Genomic DNA, 22,982 nt, shown 5'->3' on the forward strand with positions numbered 1-22,982 from the left:
TCATGTCAGACTTTTACATGTACAGCTTTGGCAGACCTCCTCTACTCCTTCTCCTCCACTGCTGGATCCACAACATCCGCTAGTGTGTAAATGTCTTTACATTAGTGTTGTGTCGTTCGTGAACGATTCGTTCGTTTTGAACGAATCGTTACAAGGACTCGGGAGTAATGAGTCCTCTCAAAGAGTGATTCCTTCATTTTCTCGTGGCCGCGCATCGAGACTGTTGCATAGGCTGCTGCAGGTCACGTGGAAAATGATCCAAAGACTCGTATCCGGCAGATGAACGAATCACTGATTCGAAAACTCTGTTGGCAGAAGAACGAGTCACTGATCTGAAGACACGGTCGTGAGGTGAACGATTCTTTCATCTGCCGGGTACGAGTCTTTGGATCATTTTCCACGTGACCTCCATAGGCTCAGAAGAGGAAACAGATACCTCATTCCCTATCGCGGGACCGCTGTTAAAAAGAAGCCATGACTGACAGCTTTTGAGTGGCAGATCATATTCTTTTTAAGAAAACCTCCTCTATTATATACAGTAAAACATGACAGTTTGCATGGTTTTAAATTGTCATTTATAGTCACACTGGCATTTAATTATCACGGGAAATAATTACACTGCACTAAACTGTAAGTGTAAATGTAAAGTGATTCTTTTAGCGATTCTTTTATTTTATCCTCTGTTTCCCCCCAAAAAAACGTAATGAATGATTTAAATATGACCAACACAATATTAGATACTGTCAATATTCTTTCCCACATTTTTATTTAACTGCTCATTACAGAAACCAGAATAACAAATCTGTGTGCATTTAAGTAATTTAATCAAAGTCATTGTAAGTATAAACACAAGGCATGGACTTTTTAAAAAAGTGTTGGAAAGCGGCGTTGTTATAGTCAGTGGAGCAGCAGCAGTTTAAGCTCTGTGTCCGCGGATGCGGCGGGCCAGCTGGATGTGCTGGCAGCGTGGGGATCAGGAGCTCCGTAGATCCCTGTTCATGTCCGGGTTGACGTGCAGCGGTATGGAGGCTCCGGTCCCCAGCAGTAACACCCCCATGCTGAACACCTCCGTCTCGCAGATGTGCATGTAGGTGACTGGGGGGCTCTGGAGCCCCGCTGCCCCGGAGCTCAGCTTGCTTTTCCGGGGAGCGATTTCCCCGTCCGCCGCCCGCACCGCGGTCACCGGCGAGATGAGCTCGCTCTGTGTGGCCGACACGTCGCCCGAAGACTCTGTGGGCAGATGACCGAATCATTGATCGGAAAACACAGTCGGGAGTTGAACGATTCGGTCATCTGCCGGGTACGAGTCTTTGGATCGTTTGCACCCCCCCCCGTTGAAACGAACGAATGACTCAAAAAGAGATTTGTTCATTTTACTGGACGAGATTCAAAGAACCGATACGGTAAAAAGATCCGAACTTCCCATCACTACTTTACATCAACTTGTGGAATATAACAATGAGTACATGTTCTTTGGGGTCAGTCATCTGAGGCTAAAAGTTGCAGAGGCTAAGACAGATGTGATTCATTGAGCTGTGGATGGTGATGACAACTTTATCACCAAAAATAGATTTGAGTTTTTTGTCAACTTTTTACAAACCTGATAACAAATTCAATTTGACTTGATTTGTTATATTCTCTCAGTTCACAACAGTAACTTTAAAAACAGTAAAAAAGTTTCTGTGTGTGACCCAGCTACTAAATTAATGGTAATAGTGTTTGGTGCATTACAGTGAGTGGTCAGATAAACATTCAGTTACACTTTTTTAAATCAGTCTGTTAAAGCTTGTATCAGTCAACACAGCTCAGTCGATGGTGGAAGCTGAATGACACGCTTCACATCCACCAGATGCAGTTTCTTAAAAATACCACAGTGGGGCAGATGTTGACAAGGAAAAAAGAGGTGGTCATGGAGAAGAGAGACTGTATATTGTTGTTTTATCCTTTTGTGGAGCAGAGATGCAGAAGGATTAGTCCATGTCTTTGTTACCAGGCTTGACTATTGTAATTCCCTGTGATCAGGCCCCACCACTAAGTCTTCATCGCTCTGCAGCACGTGTCCTGAATTGCTTCACTGACTTCCAGTTAAATTTGGAAAATAATTTAAAATGATTCTTCCTGAGGGGCTCTGGTGGTCTCCATAACCATTTGCTTCTAAAGAACCTTTTTGACCAGATAATTCTCAAGGGTTCTATTTAAGACTAAGGGTGTCATTAAGAACCATTTATATTTAAAGAACGCTTTTGGAAGACAGTGTTATTGAAGGATTTCTCAAAGCACGAGCATTGTAAGGTCTAGTAAGGTCTAAATATTCTTGACCTCTTAAATTTCCTTTTCAGTTTCTATTATTTCTCTGTGTGCACACGGCACTGCAGTCGCATGCCATGTTATGGGCAGCGGCAGGGCGTTTGCCAATATGCAAATTAGCAACTTCCGAAGATATTTGCATTCATCACTATATAAGAACACTAAGTTTTATTAGGAAAGTTCTGAAGAACAAATTAAGAAAAATTCACGTCATTGTAGATGAGGTAGATCAAATCAATTTTACCCTCCAAAACCTTATGCTGAACATCTTGCAACAACAACAGTCCATGGCTTAATAAAGATCACTTATACCAGTGTCCCTAAATTCACATTCCAGAATCATTTATGGGTCAAAGGGCACTTAGACAGGGGGGGTAGGGAGAGTCCTCCAGTACTTAAACAGATCCAGGACTGGTCCATATCCAGGTATGTTTGTGTCATTCCTCGAATCAGTGACCTTCCAGTCTAATGTCTGTCTTGTGTTATGAGTATCACTGAGATTATCCTCTAACTATTTTAGTTCTATCATATTGTTCTGACATTACTAGTGAATGTGTTGTCAAGGTGTGATCTCCTGTGTTGAAAGGCACAAGTATTTAGAGATGAATGTAATGACGCACTTTTATAAGCTATGTTAGAAGTGCCCTAAATGCCAAGACTGGTTTAGCAAGAAACATATTTGTGAATCTTGCGTAAGGATAACAATAATACAGGTGTTGCAGCTTCTCACAAACATTTGGTCAAATTTATCAACCTGTCCCTGAAGAGTCTTATTTTTATGTTCATACTTGTTTTGTCTCTTTCTGGTTGTGTCCTATTTGCATCACTTTAACGTAGTTTTTCGTATCTTTTGGCCTTTTTAGTCGTTTTTTGTCTCTGTGTTGTCATTTGCTTGACTTTACAAGAAGAAATATTAACACTAACTTGACACAGAGGTTCTGGACCAGGGTCCCCCCTCCCCCTCTCCATCCATGCTGTCTGTAAATCCAGTGTTTTCTTATTATGTCAATGTCCTCACAGCAGCAACTAGTCTGCTGTCAACCTGTGCAGGACAGGAGATAAAATAACATTTTAAAACAGGGGTTCTCAAACTTTTGCAAGCTGGGCCCCCCCAAAGCTGGTTAGGGGCAGTTGGTCTTGTGAGTGTGTTTGTATGTGTGGCTGTGAGCGACTTGCATACGAATAATGAATAAGGCTGTGCTAGGCAATGGTTCCTAACAGAACGAACAGTACACAATGTAGACAGGGACAGCACAGAATAGTATTCAAGTGCTGGTGTTTTATTTGTTGCAACACGGTGGATGATTGAAGATGTAAAGGTAGGCGTTAAGGAGAAAAGTGCTAGCTGCAGTTGGAAGAAGTTACCTAGCTAGAAGGCTAGCTCTTGAGGCTATGAGCTTTCTAAAAAAAGACTGTAGAGCAAATTACTCCTTAGATTAGGCTACGAATAGGCCTGCTGCAAGTAAGGAAGGAGTGAGTCTTTAAAAAGACAGTTTATAAACCAATGAATATCTGAATTATAGAGGAAACAAGAGCAATCGCACAAACTCTGCAGGGTGTCGTCTCAGTGAGAGTGAGCGCTGACCATGCCTGCAGTTACTTTTATACTCTGAAGCATACATGCAACTCGCGTACGAGCAACCCCCCCTAGAGTGTGCGCGCCCCCCACTTTGAAAACCCCTGTTTTAGACAGTATATGAAACATTAAGCAGCTTTAACAAAACACTACACACCTTAATTTTTATTTAAGTATCTGTTTTGTAGTTTCTAAGAATTAAGTCGGCAGCAGCGGAGGTTTTGCAGGTTATTGTTTATCCTGCTGTAATACTATTTCCACATGAGTGAATATAGAGACAATGGGTAAAATGACAGTGCATCTATCGGCAGCACTTTTTCTATCAGAGGCAATCCGGGGTTCAGTATCTTGCCCAAAGACACTTCGGCATTCAGATGAGGAAGACTTCCAATTAAGCAGTGAAATTAATTATTCCCATTGTTTAGGCGTTGTTGGCGTCCTCACACAGAAACAGTTCCCACCCAAACAAACATCTAAAGCATCTGTGGGAGAAGCTTTATTACCTACCTGAAGAAAAACATACTTTTGATTTCTAAAGGACAGAGATATAAATAGAGAGGCTGTTCCATTAATTCAACAACAGGAGGTGTGGTAATGTTGCTAAAGAACATCAACAATACAGCACAGCACACTATTATATTAGATTCAACTTTATTGTCATTGCACAGTACAAGTACTTATACAACGAAATGCAGTTTAGCAGCCAACCAGAAGTGCAAAAAAAGGAGTTAAAGTGCAGAATATTGTGCGTATTTAAAATGGAATGTAAATAATGAAGATATGTACAGTAGCAAATATATATGGAATAGTACAGTATTAACAGGTATTGTATGATATAAGAACTATGAGCAGTAAGTAATATATCTGTAGTAGTACAGTATTAACAGGTATTGTATGATATAAGAACTTTAAGCAAGATAAATATATAAACATATATAAATATGAATATACTATAGGCAGGATAATACAGTAGTGAAAAAAAGTAACAGTTTAGTGCAAGTGTTCAGAGGTCGGAGAACAACATGTTTATTTTTTTAAGCAATTCCTTCACTGACACAATTTTGAGGTCAGCAGCAAAAATAAAAAATTTGAATCTGAGCCTGAACTAATTCCCAGCAGCCATCTTGACCTGGAGTCATATTCAGTCTCTGTAGAACAAGACCTTTGCAAATTGAAATGTCTGTTTAACCATTTCATGTGACAATGTCTCCAGGTCTAATATCCTGGAAAACCAAAGTTACACTGATTCAACCAAAGTTACACTGATTCTAAAAGTGAAGAAAAACATTTTCATGGACATTAAACATAACAGAGCACTACAATAGAATTTTAGACTTCAGACTTATCTTCACATGAACCTTTGATGGAGACTATAGTGTTAGAATTATCTGTGGACAGGACACCTGAGGATACAGCCTTGGTCCATTATTACTCTGTGTGTTAAAACCTTCTTAAGCCATGGGGTTTTAATCTTTGTAAAAATATAAAGTCCACTATTCCAAGTCGTTTTATTTCTGGGTGACGTCACAGCTGAGTGTGAGGACTATCCTCGAAGACTTCTTGGGAGGTCAAAGGTAACGTTGTATGATGTGCAGCAGTTGAGGTAAAATTGAATGAGTGAAGGTGAAGCTGAGTCTTCTGTCTCACACACAAGATAATATGAGAATTATTTAAATAACTAAATTCATGGTATGAAACCTAAAGCAAGTGCTAAAGATGTCTTACATCATAAATATATATTATAATCAATATCTAATGCCATATTATATATTCGGCTTTAATTCTAGTTCAAGAGAGTTAAGATAAAATATATAACGTATTAGACATACCATTGCTTCAAGTCACATATTGAGGCTGTGTGTCAGAGAGAGAGAGAGAGAGAGAGAGAGAGAGAGAGAGAGAGAGAGAGAGAACCAAGTCAGTAATGAACATCTTTTGATTTTCAAAGGCCTATTATTAATGTAAAAATAGAGAGAGGCTGTGGCGTTAGTTCAGTAGTAGGTGTGGCAGTGTACCAGAGCATCAACAATACAGCTGTCTGAGTACCAACCCTTTCTTTATTGACTTTAATAAATAAATTTACTGACGTGATGTTATTTGTTCGCCTGTCAGATAGACCAGGCAGGTCCACAGCTTGGTATGAATCCTGGGAAAATGACACAGCAGCGTGTGAAATACGTTGATGAACTGTTGCCAGCATCACGTTTCCTCGTGGTTTGTCATTAATGATGACGACTGATCAGTTGTTGATTGATTAGTTGTACATTAAAGCCCCCCCCCCCACACACACACACACAGAGGAGGGAGGGCCCATGGTGCAGACAACAACAAAACTCCTCCACCAACAGCCTGAGGAACAGAATCTATCCCAGCCCCACTTTCAGAGTGCACATATCACACACATCAGGGGCTGTGATTAACAGACTCACACACACTCCTACCTCAGGGACTGAAGAAGCGATTGAGACATGTGATCATTATAAAAACACCTTTTCTTTTATTTAGAGTTCTGAGAAACATGAAATCAAAACTTTTAATGAATGATTCTGCTACTTAGAGAAAGTCTGTTAAACTCTATAATTAAGCCGTATCAAATTTATTATATATATATAAATGTACATCTAAATACTAAGATGATCCGAAGGAAAATGTAGGTCTATGTTTTATTCTTTTTAATTTTGGTGGACAATCCCAAACGGGTTAACAGTGACAAAGGTAAAATGGGTGTGTTTAGGTGTGTTGTCATGTGTTGTCGTGTGTTGACTAGTTTTCTATTTGACAAAGAGAGACTGACAGTTTGAATGATCACGCTGTAAAAATGGAAACACGCCCAATCACTGAGATATTCAGACGTGTATCAGTCATATAGGCGTTCATCACCTGTAGAGTATATAAAGTGACTCTGTGTTGATGAGAGGTCGTATAAGGAATCTACTGAACTTACCTGTTCATCATGATGAAGCTGCTTCTTTCTCTGCCTCTCATCTGGGCGCTCTCCAGCACAGGTAACTAATTACTATTTTTAATAATATATTTTTATTTATCATATTGTATTATTAATATCCTTGAAAATATAAGGAGGCTCTATCTATCCTCAAAGGAGAAATTCATAAGTTACAGTACAGCAGTACAAGAAAACAGACTAAACAGGTAGGAAGCAGATTAAAAAATTTAGAGTCATGTATGAAGTGTCTATTAATATTTAAATTACAACCCATATGTCTGAAACTCCTTTTGAACAGTGAGAAGATTTTTGAGCCTTTATTACATTATTACATTACATGTCATTTAGCTGACGCTTTTTATCCAAAGCGACTTACATTTTTAGAACACTCATCATTTTATGAGGGGCCATCTAGGGGTTCAGTATCTTGCCAAGGACACTTAGGCATGCAGATGGGATAGAGTGGGATTCGAACCGGCAACCTTCTAGTTGCAGAGCACCCGCTCTATCCCCTAGGCCACGCTCTCCTTTATGAACCACAATTTAGATCAGATCAACATATCACTGACTATTGTTCTCCACATTGCAGGTGAAGCACTTGTGTGTGAAACTTGTGCAAATGCTGCCTGTTCAACCACAGCAGCAGCTACATGTCCCACAGGCACGATGTGTATCACAGCTTCCATTCAAGGTAAACTTCTCTACAAGTTACTCTCCAGTGAAATACATGTACTGCAAAGTGACGTGTGCTTTCTATCACCATTAACAAACTGCACTTTGACTCTGCAGCCGTTTCATCTGGGACTCCTGGACAACAAATCTACAAGGCCTGTGCCCCCCCCTCCCTGTGTCCAGCCACAGGCTCTCAGACATTTTCAGTGAACTTGGGTGTTTCGAGTGCACTTGCAAATGCTACATGCTGCAACACAGACAACTGCAACTCTGTCACTCTGCCTTGTAAGTAGATGTAGATGACTCTTATTAATCTGCATCCTTCTGCTGGCATGTTCTGTTTTTAATCCATAACACTTCCATCTTCTCTCTTCCTCTAATAAACAGCATCATTTTTTGTCTGTTTCAGTCCCTGTGGTTCCAGCAGTTAACAGTCTACAGTGTCACGTCTGTGACCCCATGACCTCTGATTGCAGCTCTTCAGTACAATGTAGGGGAACAGAGGATCTCTGCTTTCAAGCCAGTGGTAAGTCTTCTTCTTATAAACTGCAAACATAACTTCAAACCTATTCTACTACCTTTAAGTATTTTTTACATATTCATACTAAAGAGTGTAGAGTTATGATATATTTACTCATGTACTAAACTTTTAAAGCACTTTAATTAAATCTGTATCATCTGTGTTACTCTGTATTTATGATCCACAACATTAGAGATTAAAAACTTACTTTTTACAGACTTATGTCTTTTTATGAAAAGTTCATTTTCTCATCATGTTAAGATCATCATAATGTTTTAGAAATAAAGAGCACACACGAGATAAAGTAGTTAAAATTAGTTTCATCTTGAACAGTTGACAAACTATTGATTATTTCTCAGTTAATCTGTTTAATATTTAAAATCACGATTTCCTGGAACTCAACTTGATAATAAAAGTCCGGTAGCATATTGCATTAACTTGGACGAAAAGCCCTATTTTTCTTAAATGATTGTAATCTTATATTTTGATGAATTTACATTTGCGTGGACATTTCTCATCTTTTGTTTGATTTCTTGTATTAGCTCCATGACGTATAGCGTCAGACTCTCCTTCTGTATAAATAACAATGAACAACAAAAGACTAACAAACGAAATATTGACTAATGGACAAAAATGAAAACTATCCTTTATCTATCTGTAGCATATCCTCGAAAGATGGTCGAGACTTTCAACTGTTTTCCGGTTTATTTGAAACTTCCCTAAACAACACCTAAGAGCTTGTGCCTCTTAAGAGGGTCACTAAAACATAAAACTTTTCCTTTGTCTAGTTACAGATTCATAACAGTAAGTCCGTGTCTATACAGGAACTATAATTTCAAGTGAATGCCTCACGCTTCTGTATAAAAGTCTCTTGCTTTGTTTACAAATTTGTTTTGCTTATTTTGAAAGTTTCTTTGATTCTAAAGTGACTTAAATGAACAATTATTTGTTTAGATAATCATTGAACTAAGAAATAGTAACAGCTTTGAAAACATAAAATAAATACAGCTAAACAATAAAAATTGAACTAACTCATTAATTGAGATTGATTCAGTTCAACATTTTGACTTACGTGAACGTATGTTTAAATTGTGGACTTGCTTCTTTCACTGAGACAAGTAACTTAACATCAGACTGAAACACAGTGTTCTACTGCCCTCTGCTGGTTGAAAGCTTCAGGCCTGTATCACCTCTGAAAACAACCAGTATAGTTGAAGGGTGTGGTTGGATTGGATCACACGTATTCTCTGTTGCACACTTGAGAACATAAAACAGTGACATCAGTGATGTCACGAGGTCCTGAAGTACACGTGTACATGTCAGTAATAAGGTGCGATGTTAAAATACTGCACCACTGTAACCATGGCAACAACTAATGTTAAATTACTGTCATCAAAATACATTTCCTAATGAATTCAAGTTATTCTTAAAGTGAAGACTTCTCTCTGAAATTATCCAACTAACAAACCTACGATTGTGTTTCATCTTTAGTGACAAATACAGGCGGCACTTCTCCAGCTTTTGGCTGTGCATCTACAAATCTGTGTGCAGCTGCTACCAGCCTGGGGTCACTGCCTTTCATGCAAAATGTTGGTGCCATTACCAGTGGACCAGCCTGTTGTGGGACTAGTTTGTGTAACACTCTCACTACAACAACAACCAATATCCCAACTACAACAACCACTACACCAACAACGACAACCACGACCCCAACGACAACAACCACTGCCTCCACAACCACAACTACCCCAACAACAACTACCACTTCCCCAACTATAACAACCACTACCCCAACAACAACAACCACTGCTCCAACTACAACAACACTTGTGTGTGAAACTTGTACAGATGATACCTGTTCAAACACAGTACCAGTTACATGTCCAACAGAAACGATGTGTATCACAGCTTCCATTCAAGGTAAACTTCTCTACAAGTTACTCTCCAGTGAAATACATGTACTGCAAAGTGACGTGTGCTTTCCATCACCATTAACAAACTGCACTTTGACTCTGCAGCCGTTTCATCTGGGACTCCTGGACAACAAATCTACAAGGCCTGTGCCCCCCCCTCCCTGTGTCCAGCCACAGGCTCTTCTACATTTTCAGTGAACTTGGGTGTTTCGAGTGCACTTGCAAGTGCTACATGCTGCAACACAGACAACTGCAACTCTGTCACTCCTCCTTGTAAGTAGATGTAGATGACTCTTATTAATCTGCATCCATCTCCTGACATGTTCTGTTTTTAATCCATAACACTTCCATCTTCTCTCTTCCTCTAATAAACAGTATCATTTTTTGTCTGTTTCAGTCCCTGTGGTTCCAGCAGTTAACAGTCTACAGTGTCACTTCTGTAACCCCATGACCTCTGATTGCAGCTCTTCAGTACAATGTAAGGGAACAGAGGATGTCTGCTTTCAAGCCAGTGGTAAGTCTTCTTATATACTGCATTTATATAAAGTTTACTTCAAACCTATTCTACTACCTTTAAGTATTTTTTACATATTCATACTAAAGAGTGTAGAGTTATGATATATTTACTCATGTACTAAACTTTTAAAGCACTTTAATTAAATCTGTATCATCTGTGTTACTCTGTATTTATGATCCACAACATTAGAGATTAAAAACTTACTTTTTACAGACTTATGTCTTTTTATGAAAAGTTTATTTTCTCATCATGTTAAGATCATCATAATGTTTTAGAAATAAAGAGCACACACGAGATAAAGTAGTTAAAATTAGTTTCATCTTGAACAGTTGACAAACTATTGATTATTTCTCAGTTAATCTGTTTAATATTTAAAATCACGATTTCCTGGAACTCAACTTGATAATAAAAGTCCGGTAGCATATTGCATTATTTTCGACGAAAAGCCCTATTTTTCTTAAATGATTGTAATCTTTTATTTTGATGAATTTAAATTTGCGTGGACATTTCTCATCTTTTGTTTGATTTCTTGTATTAGCTCCATGACGTATAGCGTCAGACTCTCCTTCTGTATAAATAACAATGAACAACAAAAGACTAACAAACGAAATATTGACTAATGGACAAAAATGAAAACTATCCTTTATTTATCTCTAGCATATCCTCGAAAGATGGTCGAGACTTTCAACTGTTTTCCGGTTTATTTGAAACTTCCCTAAACAACACCTAAGAGCTTGTGCCTCTTAAGAGGGTCACTAAAAAATAAAACTTTTCCTTTGTCTAGTAACAGATTCATAACAGTAAGTCCGTGTCTATACAGGAACTATAATTTCAAGTGAACAATTATTTGATTTGATAATCATTGAACTAAGAAATAGTAACAGCTTTGAAAACATAAAATAAATACAGCTAAACAATAAACATTGAACTAACTCATTAATTGAGTTTGATTCAGTTCAACATTTTGACTTACGTGAACGTATGTTTAAATTGTGGACTTGCTTCTTTCACTGAAACAAGTAACTTAACATCAGACTGAAACACAGTGTTCTACTGCCCTCTGCTGGTTGAAAGCTTCAGGCCTGTATCACCTCTGAAAACAACCAGTATAGTTGAAGGGTGTGGTGGAATAGGATCACACTTATTCTCTGTTTCACACATGAAAACATAAAACTGTGAAATCAGTGATGTCACAAGGTCCTGAAGTACACGTGTACATGTCAGTAATAAGGTGCGATGTTAAAATACTGCACCACTGTAACCATGGCAACAACTTATGTTTGAGTAGTGTTATCAATATACATTTCCTCGTGAATTCAAGTTATTCTTAAAGTGAAGAATTCTCTCTGAAATTATCCAACTAACACACCTACGATTGTGTTTCATCTTTAGTGACAAATACAGGCGGCACTTCTCCAGCTTTTGGCTGTGCATCTACAAATCTGTGTGCAGCTGCTGCCAGCCTGGGGTCACTGCCTTTCATGCAAAGTATTGGTACCATTAACAGTGGACCAGCCTGTTGTGGGACTAGTTTGTGTAACACTCTCACTACAACAACAACAACCACTACCCCAACTACAACAACCACTACACCGACTACAACAACCACTACCCTAACTACAACTACCGATACACCAACTACAACAACCACTACCCCAACTACAACAACCACTATCCCAACTACAACAACCACTATCCCTAATACAACAACCACTACCTCAACTACAACAACAACTACCCCAACTACAACCACTGCTGCAACAACAACAACCACTACCCCAACTACAACAACCACCACCCCAACTACAACAACCACTACCCTAACTACAACTACCGATACACCAACTACAACAACCACTACCCCAACTACAACAACCACTACACCAACTACAACAACCACTACCCCAACTACAACAACCGATACACCAACTACAACAAACACTACCCCAACTACAACAACCACTACCCTAACTACAACTACCGATACACCAACTACAACAACCACTACCCCAACTACAACCACCACTACCCCAACTACAACCACCACTACGCCAACTACAACAACCACTACCCCAACTACAACTACCGATTCACCAACTACAACAACCACTACCCCAACTACAACAACCACTACGCCAACTACGACAACCACTACCCCTACTACAACAACCACTACGCCAACTACAACAACCACTATCCCTACTACAACAACCACTACCCCTACTACGACAACCACTACCCCAACTACAACCACCACTACACCAACTACAACAACCACTACCCCAACTACAACAACCACTACCCCAACTACAATAACCACTACGCCAACTACAACAACCACAACCCCAACTACAACAACCACTTCTCCAACTACAACAACCACTACCCCAACTACAACAACCACTACCCCAACTACAACAACCACTACCCCAACTACAACAACCACTACCCCAACTACAACAACAACCACTACCCCAACTACAACAAGCGATACACCAACTACAACAACCACTACCCCAACTACAACAACCACTACCCTAACTACAACTACTGATACACCAACTACAACAACCACTACCCCAACTACAACCACCACTACGCCAACTACAACTACCGATACACCAACTACAACAACCACTACCCCAACTACAACAACCACTACACCAACTAAAACAACCACTACCCCAACTACAACCACCACTACGCCAACTACAACAACCACTACCCCAACTACAACAACCACTACCCCAACTACAACAACAACTACCCCAACTACAACAACCACTACCCCAACTACAACCACCACTACCCCTACAACCATGGCCCTAACTATTACAACCACAACTCCAACTACAACAACCACTACCCCAACTACAACTACCACTACCCAAACTACAACAACCACTACACCAACTACAACAACCACTACCCCAACTACAACAACCACTACCCCAACTACAACTACCGATACACCAACTACAAGCACCACTACCCCAACTACAACAACCACTACACCAACTACAACAACCACTACCCCAACTACAACAACCGATACACCAACTACAACAAACACTACCCCAACTACAACAACCACTACCCTAACTACAACTACCGATACACCAACTACAACAACCACTACCCCAACTACAACAACCACTACACCAACTACAACAACCCATACCCCAACTACAACAACCGATACACCAACTACAACAACCACTACCCCAACTACAACAACCACTACCCCAATTACAACAACAACTACCCCAACTACAACAACCACTACCCCAACTACAACCAACACTACCCCTACAACCATGGCCCTAACTATTACAACCACTATCCCTACTACAACAACCACTACCCCAACTACAACAACCACTACCCAAACTACAACCACCACTACCCCAACTACAACCACCATTACGCCAACTACAACTACCACTACCCCAACTACAACAACCACTACCCCTACTACAACAACCAATACCCCATCTACAACAACCACTACCCCAACTACAACAACCACTACCCCAACTACAACCACCACTACGCCAACTACAACAACCACTAACCCAACTACAACAACCACTACCCCAACTACAACAACCACTACCCCAACTACAACAACCACTACCCCAACAACAACCACCACTACGCCAACTACGACAACCACTACCCCTACTACAACAACCACTACGCCAACTACAACAACCACTATCCCTACTACAACAACCACTACCCCTACTACGACAACCACTACCCCAACTACAACCACCACTAAACCAAATACAACAACCACTACCCCAACTACAACAACCACTACCCCAACTACAACAACCACTACCCCAACTACAACCACCACTACGCCTACTACAACTACCACTACCCCAACTACAACAACCACTACGCCAACTACAACAACCACTTCCCCTACTACAACAACCACTACCCCAACTACAACCACCACTACCCCAACTACAACAACCACTACGCCAACTACAACTACCACTACCCCAATTACAACAATAACTACCCCTACAACAACAACAACAACCCCAACTACAACAACTACTACCCCTACTACAACAACCACTACCCCAACTACAACCACCACTACACCAACTACAACAACCACTACCCCAACTACAACAACCACTATCCCTACTACAACAACCACTACCCCAACTACAACAACCGATACACCAACTACAACAACCACTACCCCAACTACAACAACCACTACCCCAACTACAACAACAACTACCCCAACTACAACAACCACTACCCCAACTACAACCACCACTACCCCTACAACCATTGCCCTAACTATTTCAACCACTATCCCTACTACAACAACCACTACCCCAACTACAACAACCACTACCCAAACTACAACCACCACTACCCCAACTACAACCACCACTACGCCAACTACAACTACCACTACCCCAACTACAACAACCACTACCCCTACTACAACAACCAATACCCCATCTACAACAACCACTACCCCAACTACAACAACCACTACCCAAACTACAACCACCACTACGCCAACTACAACAACCACTAACCCAACTACAACAACCACTACCCCAACTACAACAACCACTACCCCAACTACAACAACCACTACCCCAACAACAACCACCACTACGCCAACTACGACAACCACTACCCCTACTACAACAACCACTACGCCAACTACAACAACCACTATCCCTACTACAACAACCACTACCCCTACTACGACAACCACTACCCCAACTACAACCACCACTAAACCAAATACAACAACCACTACCCCAACTACAACAACCACTACCCCAACTACAACAACCACTACCCCAACTACAACCACCACTACGCCTACTACAACTACCACTACCCCAACTACAACAACCACTACGCCAACTACAACAACCACTTCCCCTACTACAACAACCACTACCCCAACTACAACCACCACTACCCCAACTACAACAACCACTACGCCAACTACAACTACCACTACCCCAATTACAACAATAACTACCCCTACAACAACAACAACAACCCCAACTACAACAACTACTACCCCTACTACAACAACCACTACCCCAACTACAACCACCACTACACCAACTACAACAACCACTACCCCAACTACAACAACCACTATCCCTACTACAACAACCACTACCCCAACTACAACAACCACTACCCCAACTACAACAACCACTACCCCAACTACAACCACCACTACGCCAACTACAACTACCACTACCCCAACTACAACAATAACTACCCCTACTACAACAACCAATACCCCATCTACAACAACCACTACTCCAACTACAACAACCACTACCCCAACTACAACCACCACTATGCCAACTACAACAACCACTAACCCAACTACAACAACCACTACTCCAACTACAACAACCACTACCCCAACTACAACCACCACTACGCCAACTACAACAACCACTACCCCAACTACAACAACAGCTACCCCAACTACAACAACCACTACCCCAACTACAACAACCACTACGCCAACTACAACAACCACTACCCCTACTACAACAACCACTACCCCAACTACAACAACCACTACCCCAACTACAACAACCACTACGAAAACTACAACTACCACTACCCCAACTACAACAATAACTACCCCTACTACAACAACCACTACCCCAACTACAACCACCACTACACCAACTACAACAACCACTACGCCAACTACAACAACCACTACCCCTACTACAACAACCACTACCCCAACTACAACCACCACTACCCCAACTACAACAACCACTACGCCAACTACAACTACCACTACCCCAACTACAACAATAACTACCCCTACAACAACAACAACTACCCCAACTACAACAACTACTACCCCTACTACAACAACCACTACCCCAACTACAACCACCACTACACCAACTACAACTACCGATACACCAACTACAACAACCACTACCCCAACTACAACAACCACTACACCAACTACAACAACCACTACCCCAACTACAACAACCACTACGCCAACTACAACAACCACTACCCCAACTACAACCACCACTACGCCAACTACAACTACCGATACACCAACTACAACAACCACTACCCCAACTACAACAACCACTACACCAACTACAACAACCACTACCCCAACTACAACAACCACTACGACAACTACAACAACCACTACCCCAACTACAACCACCACTACGCCAACTACAACAACCACTACCCCAACTACAACAACCACTACCCCAACTACAACAACAACTACCCCAACTACAACAACCACTACCCCAACTACAACCACCACTACTCCTACAACCATGGCCCTAACTATTACAACCACAACTCCAACTACAACAACCACTATGCCAACTAATACTACCACTACCCAAACTACAACAACCACTACACCAACTACAACAACCACTACCCCAACTACAACAACCACTATCCCTACTACAACAACCACTACCCCAACTACAACTACCGATACACCAACTACAAGCACCACCACCCCAACTACAACAACTACTACACCAACTACAACAACCACTACCCCAACTACAACAACCGATACACCAACTACAACAAACACTACCCCAACTACAACAACCACTACCCTAACTACAACTACCGATACACCAACTACAACAACCAGTACCCCAACTACAACAACCACTACACCAACTACAACAACCACTACCCCAACTACAACAAACGATACACAAACTACAACAACCACTACCCCAACTACAACAACCATTACCCCAACTACAACAACAACTACCCCAACTACAACAACCACTACCCCAACTACAACCACCACTACCCCTACAACCATGGCCCTAACTATTACAACCACAACTCCAACTACAACAACCACTACCCCAACTACAACAACCACTACCCCAACTACAACCACCACTACACCAACTACAACAACCACTACCCCAACTACAAAAACCACTATCCCTACTACAACAACCACTACCCCAACTACAACAACCACTACCCCAACTACAACAACCACTACCCCAACAACAACCACCACTACGCCAACTACGACAACCACTACCCCTACTACAACAACCACTACGCCAACTACAACAACCACTATCCCTACTACAACAACCACTACCCCTACTACGACAACCACTACCCCAACTACAACCACCACTAAACCAAATACAACAACCACTACCCCAACTACAACAACCACTACCCCAACTACAACAACCACTACCCCAACTACAACCACCACTAAGCCTACTACAACTACCACTACCCCAACTACAACAACCACTACGCCAACTACAACAACCACTTCCCCTACTACAACAACCACTACCCCAACTACAACCACCACTACCCCAACTACAACAACCACTACGCCAACTACAACTACCACTACCCCAATTACAACAATAACTACCCCTACAACAACAACAACAACCCCAACTACAACAACTACTACCCCTACTACAACAACCACTACCCCAACTACAACCACCACTACACCAACTACAACAACCACTACCCCAACTACAACAACCACTATCCCTACTACAACAACCACTACCCCAACTACAACAACCGATACACCAACTACAACAACCACTACCCCAACTACAACAACCACTACCCCAACTACAACAACAACTACCCCAACTACAACAACCACTACCCCAACTACAACCACCACTACCCCTACAACCATGGCCCTAACTATTACAACCACTATCCCTACTACAACAACCACTACCCCAACTACAACAACCACTACCCAAACTACAACCACCACTACCCCAACTACAACCACCACTACGCCAACTACAACTACCACTACCCCAACTACAACAACCACTACCCCTACTACAACAACCAATACCCCATCTACAACAACCACTACCCCAACTACAACAACCACTACCCCAACTACAACCACCACTACGCCAACTACAACAACCACTAACCCAACTACAACAACCACTACCCCAACTACAACAACCACTACCCCAACTACAACAACCACTACCCCAACAACAACCACCACTACGCCAACTACGACAACCACTACCCCTACTACAACAACCACTACGCCAACTACAACAACCACTATCCCTACTACAACAACCACTACCCCTACTACGACAACCACTACCCCAACTACAACCACCACTAAACCAAATACAACAACCACTACCCCAACTACAACAACCACTACCCCAACTACAACAACCACTACCCCAACTACAACCACCACTACGCCTACTACAACTACCACTACCCCAACTACAACAACCACTACGCCAACTACAACAACCACTTCCCCTACTACAACAACCACTACCCCAACTACAACCACCACTACCCCAACTACAACAACCACTACGCCAACTACAACTACCACTACCCCAATTACAACAATAACTACCCCTACAACAACAACAACAACCCCAACTACAACAACTACTACCCCTACTACAACAACCACTACCCCAACTACAACCACCACTACACCAACTACAACAACCACTACCCCAACTACAACAACCACTATCCCTACTACAACAACCACTACCCCAACTACAACAACCACTACCCCAACTACAACAACCACTACTCCAACTACAACAACCACTACCCCAACTACAACCACCACTATGCCAACTACAACAACCACTAACCCAACTACAACAACCACTACTCCAACTACAACAACCACTACCCCAACTACAACCACCACTACGCCAACTACAACAACCACTACCCCAACTACAACAACAGCTACCCCAACTACAACAACCACTACCCCAACTACAACAACCACTACGCCAACTACAACAACCACTACCCCTACTACAACAACCACTACCCCAACTACAACAACCACTACCCCAACTACAACAACCACTACGAAAACTACAACTACCACTACCCCAACTACAACAATAACTACCCCTACTACAACAGCCACTACCCCAACTACAACCACCACTACACCAACTACAACAACCACTACGCCAACTACAACAACCACTAACCCTACTACAACAACCACTACCCCAACTACAACCACCACTACCCCAACTACAACAACCACTACGCCAACTACAACTACCACTACCCCAACTACAACAATAACTACCCCTACAACAACAACAACTACCCCAACTACAACAACTACTACCCCTACTAAAAAAACCACTACCCCAACTACAACCACCACTACACCAACTACAACTACCGATACACCAACTACAACAACCACTACCCCAACTACAACAACCACTACACCAACTACAACAACCACTACCCCAACTACAACAACCACTACGCCAACTACAACAACCACTACCCCAACTACAACCACCACTACGCCAACTACAACTACCGATACACCAACTACAACAACCACTACCCCAACTACAACAACCACTACACCAACTACAACAACCACTACCCCAACTACAACAACCACTACGACAACTACAACAACCACTACCCCAACTACAACCACCACTACGCCAACTACAACAACCACTACCCCAACTACAACAACCACTACCCCAACTACAACAACAACTACCCCAACTACAACAACCACTACCCCAACTACAACAACCACTACCCCAACTACAACAACCACTACGCCAACTACAACAACCACTACCCCAACTACAGCCACCACTACGCCAACTACAACTACCGATACACCAACTACAACAACCACTACCCCAACTACAACAACCACTACACCAACTACAACAACCACTACCCCAACTACAACAACCACTACGACAACTACAACAACCACTACCCCAAATACAACCACCACTACGCCAACTACAACAACCACTACCCCAACTACAACAACCACTACCCCAACTACAACAACAACTACCCCAACTACAACAACCACTACCCCAACTACAACCACCACTACTCCTACAACCATGGCCCTAACTATTACAACCACAACTCCAACTACAACAACCACTACGCCAACTAATACTACCACTACCCAAACTACAACAACCACTACACCAACTACAACAACCACTACCCCAACTACAACAACCACTATCCCTACTACAACAACCACTACCCCAACTACAACTACCGATACACCAACTACAAGCACCACCACCCCAACTACAACAACTACTACACCAACTACAACAACCACTACCCCAACTACAACAACCGATACACCAACTACAACAAACACTACCCCAACTACAACAACCACTACCCTAACTACAACTACCGATACACCAACTACAACAACCACTACCCCAACTACAACAACCACTACACCAACTACAACAACCACTACCCCAACTACAACAAACGATACACAAACTACAACAACCACTACCCCAACTACAACAACCATTACCCCAACTACAACAACAACTACCCCAACTACAACAACCACTACCCCAACTACAACCACCACTACCCCTACAACCATGGCCCTAACTATTACAACCACAACTCCAACTACAACAACCACTACCCCAACTACAACAACCACTACCCCAACTACAGCCACCACTACGCCAACTACAACTACCGATACACCAACTACAACAACCACTACCCCAACTACAACAACCACTACACCAACTACAACAACCACTACCCCAACTACAACAACCACTACGACAACTACAACAACCACTACCCCAAATACAACCACCACTACGCCAACTACAACAACCACTACCCCAACTACAACAACCACTACCCCAACTACAACAACAACTACCCCAACTACAACAACCACTACCCCAACTACAACCACCACTACTCCTACAACCATGGCCCTAACTATTACAACCACAACTCCAACTACAACAACCACTACGCCAACTAATACTACCACTACCCAAACTACAACAACCACTACACCAACTACAACAACCACTACCCCAACTACAACAACCACTATCCCTACTACAACAACCACTACCCCAACTACAACTACCGATACACCAACTACAAGCACCACCACCCCAACTACAACAACTACTACACCAACTACAACAACCACTACCCCAACTACAACAACCGATACACCAACTACAACAAACACTACCCCAACTACAACAACCACTACCCTAACTACAACTACCGATACACCAACTACAACAACCACTACCCCAACTACAACAACCACTACACCAACTACAACAACCACTACCCCAACTACAACAAACGATACACAAACTACAACAACCACTACCCCAACTACAACAACCATTACCCCAACTACAACAACAACTACCCCAACTACAACAACCACTACCCCAACTACAACCACCACTACCCCTACAACCATGGCCCTAACTATTACAACCACAACTCCAACTACAACAACCACTACCCCAACTACAACAACCACTACCCCAACTACAACCACCACTACACCAACTACAACAACCACTACCCCAACTACAACAACCACTATCCCTACTACAACAACCACTACCCCAACTACAACAACCACTACCCCAACTACAACCACCACTACCCCAACTACAACCACCACTACGCCAACTACAACAACCACTACCCCAAATACAACCACCACTACGCCAACTACAACAACCACTACCCCAACTACAACAACCACTACCCCAACTACAACAACAACTACCCCAACAACAACCACCAATACGCCAAATACAACAACCACTAACCCAACTACAACAACCACAACCCCAACTACAACAACCACTACTCCAACTACAACAACCACTATGCCTACTACAACTACCACTACCCCAACTACAACCACCACTACGCCAACTACAACAACCACTACCCCAACTACAACAACCACTACCCCAACAACAACCACCACTACGCCAATTACAACAACCATTAACCCAACTACAACAACCACTATCCCTACTACAACAACCACTACCCCAACTACAACTACCGATACACCAACTACAACAACCACTACCCCAACTACAACAACCACTACACCAACTACAACAACCACTACCCCAACTACAACTACCAATACACCAACTACAACAACCACTACCCCAACTACAACAACCACTACCCCAACTACAACGACCACTACGCCAACTACAACTACCACTACCCCAACTACAACAACCACTACGCCAACTACAACAACCACTACCCCTACTACAACAACCACTACCCCAACTACAACCACCAGTACCCCAACTACAACAACCACTACGGCAACTACAACTACCACTACCCCAACTACAACAATAACTACCCCTACAACAACAACAACGACCCCAACTACAACAACTACTACCCCTACTACAACAACCACTACCCCAACTACAACCACCACTACACCAACTACAACAACGACTAACCCAACTACAACAACCACTATCCCTACTACAACAACCACTACCCCAACTACAACAACCACTACCCCAACTACAACAACCACTACCCCAAGAACAACCACCACTACGCCAATTACAACAAACACT

General features: G+C 42.2%; 3 protein-coding genes across 3 annotated transcripts in view; all 3 read left to right on the plus strand.

The window, feature by feature from the left end:
* Positions 1-6,836: 6,836 nt before the first annotated feature.
* On the plus strand, positions 6,837-9,680 carry LOC133960775 (phospholipase A2 inhibitor and Ly6/PLAUR domain-containing protein-like; the record flags this gene model as incomplete). The annotated part of the gene is made up of 5 exons (XM_062395613.1): positions 6,837-6,888; positions 7,417-7,518; positions 7,617-7,784; positions 7,909-8,025; positions 9,511-9,680. Coding segments are annotated over exons 1-5 (609 nt in total), but the record flags the coding sequence as incomplete, so codon positions are not given.
* A 171-nt stretch (positions 9,681-9,851) lies between these two features.
* Positions 9,852-22,982, plus strand: part of LOC133961170 (phospholipase A2 inhibitor and Ly6/PLAUR domain-containing protein-like) — a gene marked incomplete at its 5' end in the record, with an annotated part of 28,901 nt that continues 15,770 nt past the window's right edge. The window contains 4 exons of the mRNA XM_062396187.1: positions 9,852-9,939; positions 10,038-10,205; positions 10,330-10,446; positions 11,842-12,000. Of these exons, the coding sequence (XP_062252171.1) occupies positions 9,852-9,939; positions 10,038-10,205; positions 10,330-10,446; positions 11,842-12,000 (532 nt within the window). The remainder of the gene's footprint in view (positions 9,940-10,037; positions 10,206-10,329; positions 10,447-11,841; positions 12,001-22,982) is intronic.
* LOC133961295 (mucin-2-like) lies at positions 13,167-16,754 on the plus strand (the record flags this gene model as incomplete). The annotated part of the gene is made up of 2 exons (XM_062396384.1): positions 13,167-13,203; positions 14,818-16,754. Coding segments are annotated over 2 exons (1,974 nt in total), but the record flags the coding sequence as incomplete, so codon positions are not given.

This window comes from Platichthys flesus, chromosome 9, assembly GCF_949316205.1.
Source record: "Platichthys flesus chromosome 9, fPlaFle2.1, whole genome shotgun sequence".
Lineage (NCBI taxonomy): Eukaryota > Metazoa > Chordata > Actinopteri > Pleuronectiformes > Pleuronectidae > Platichthys > Platichthys flesus.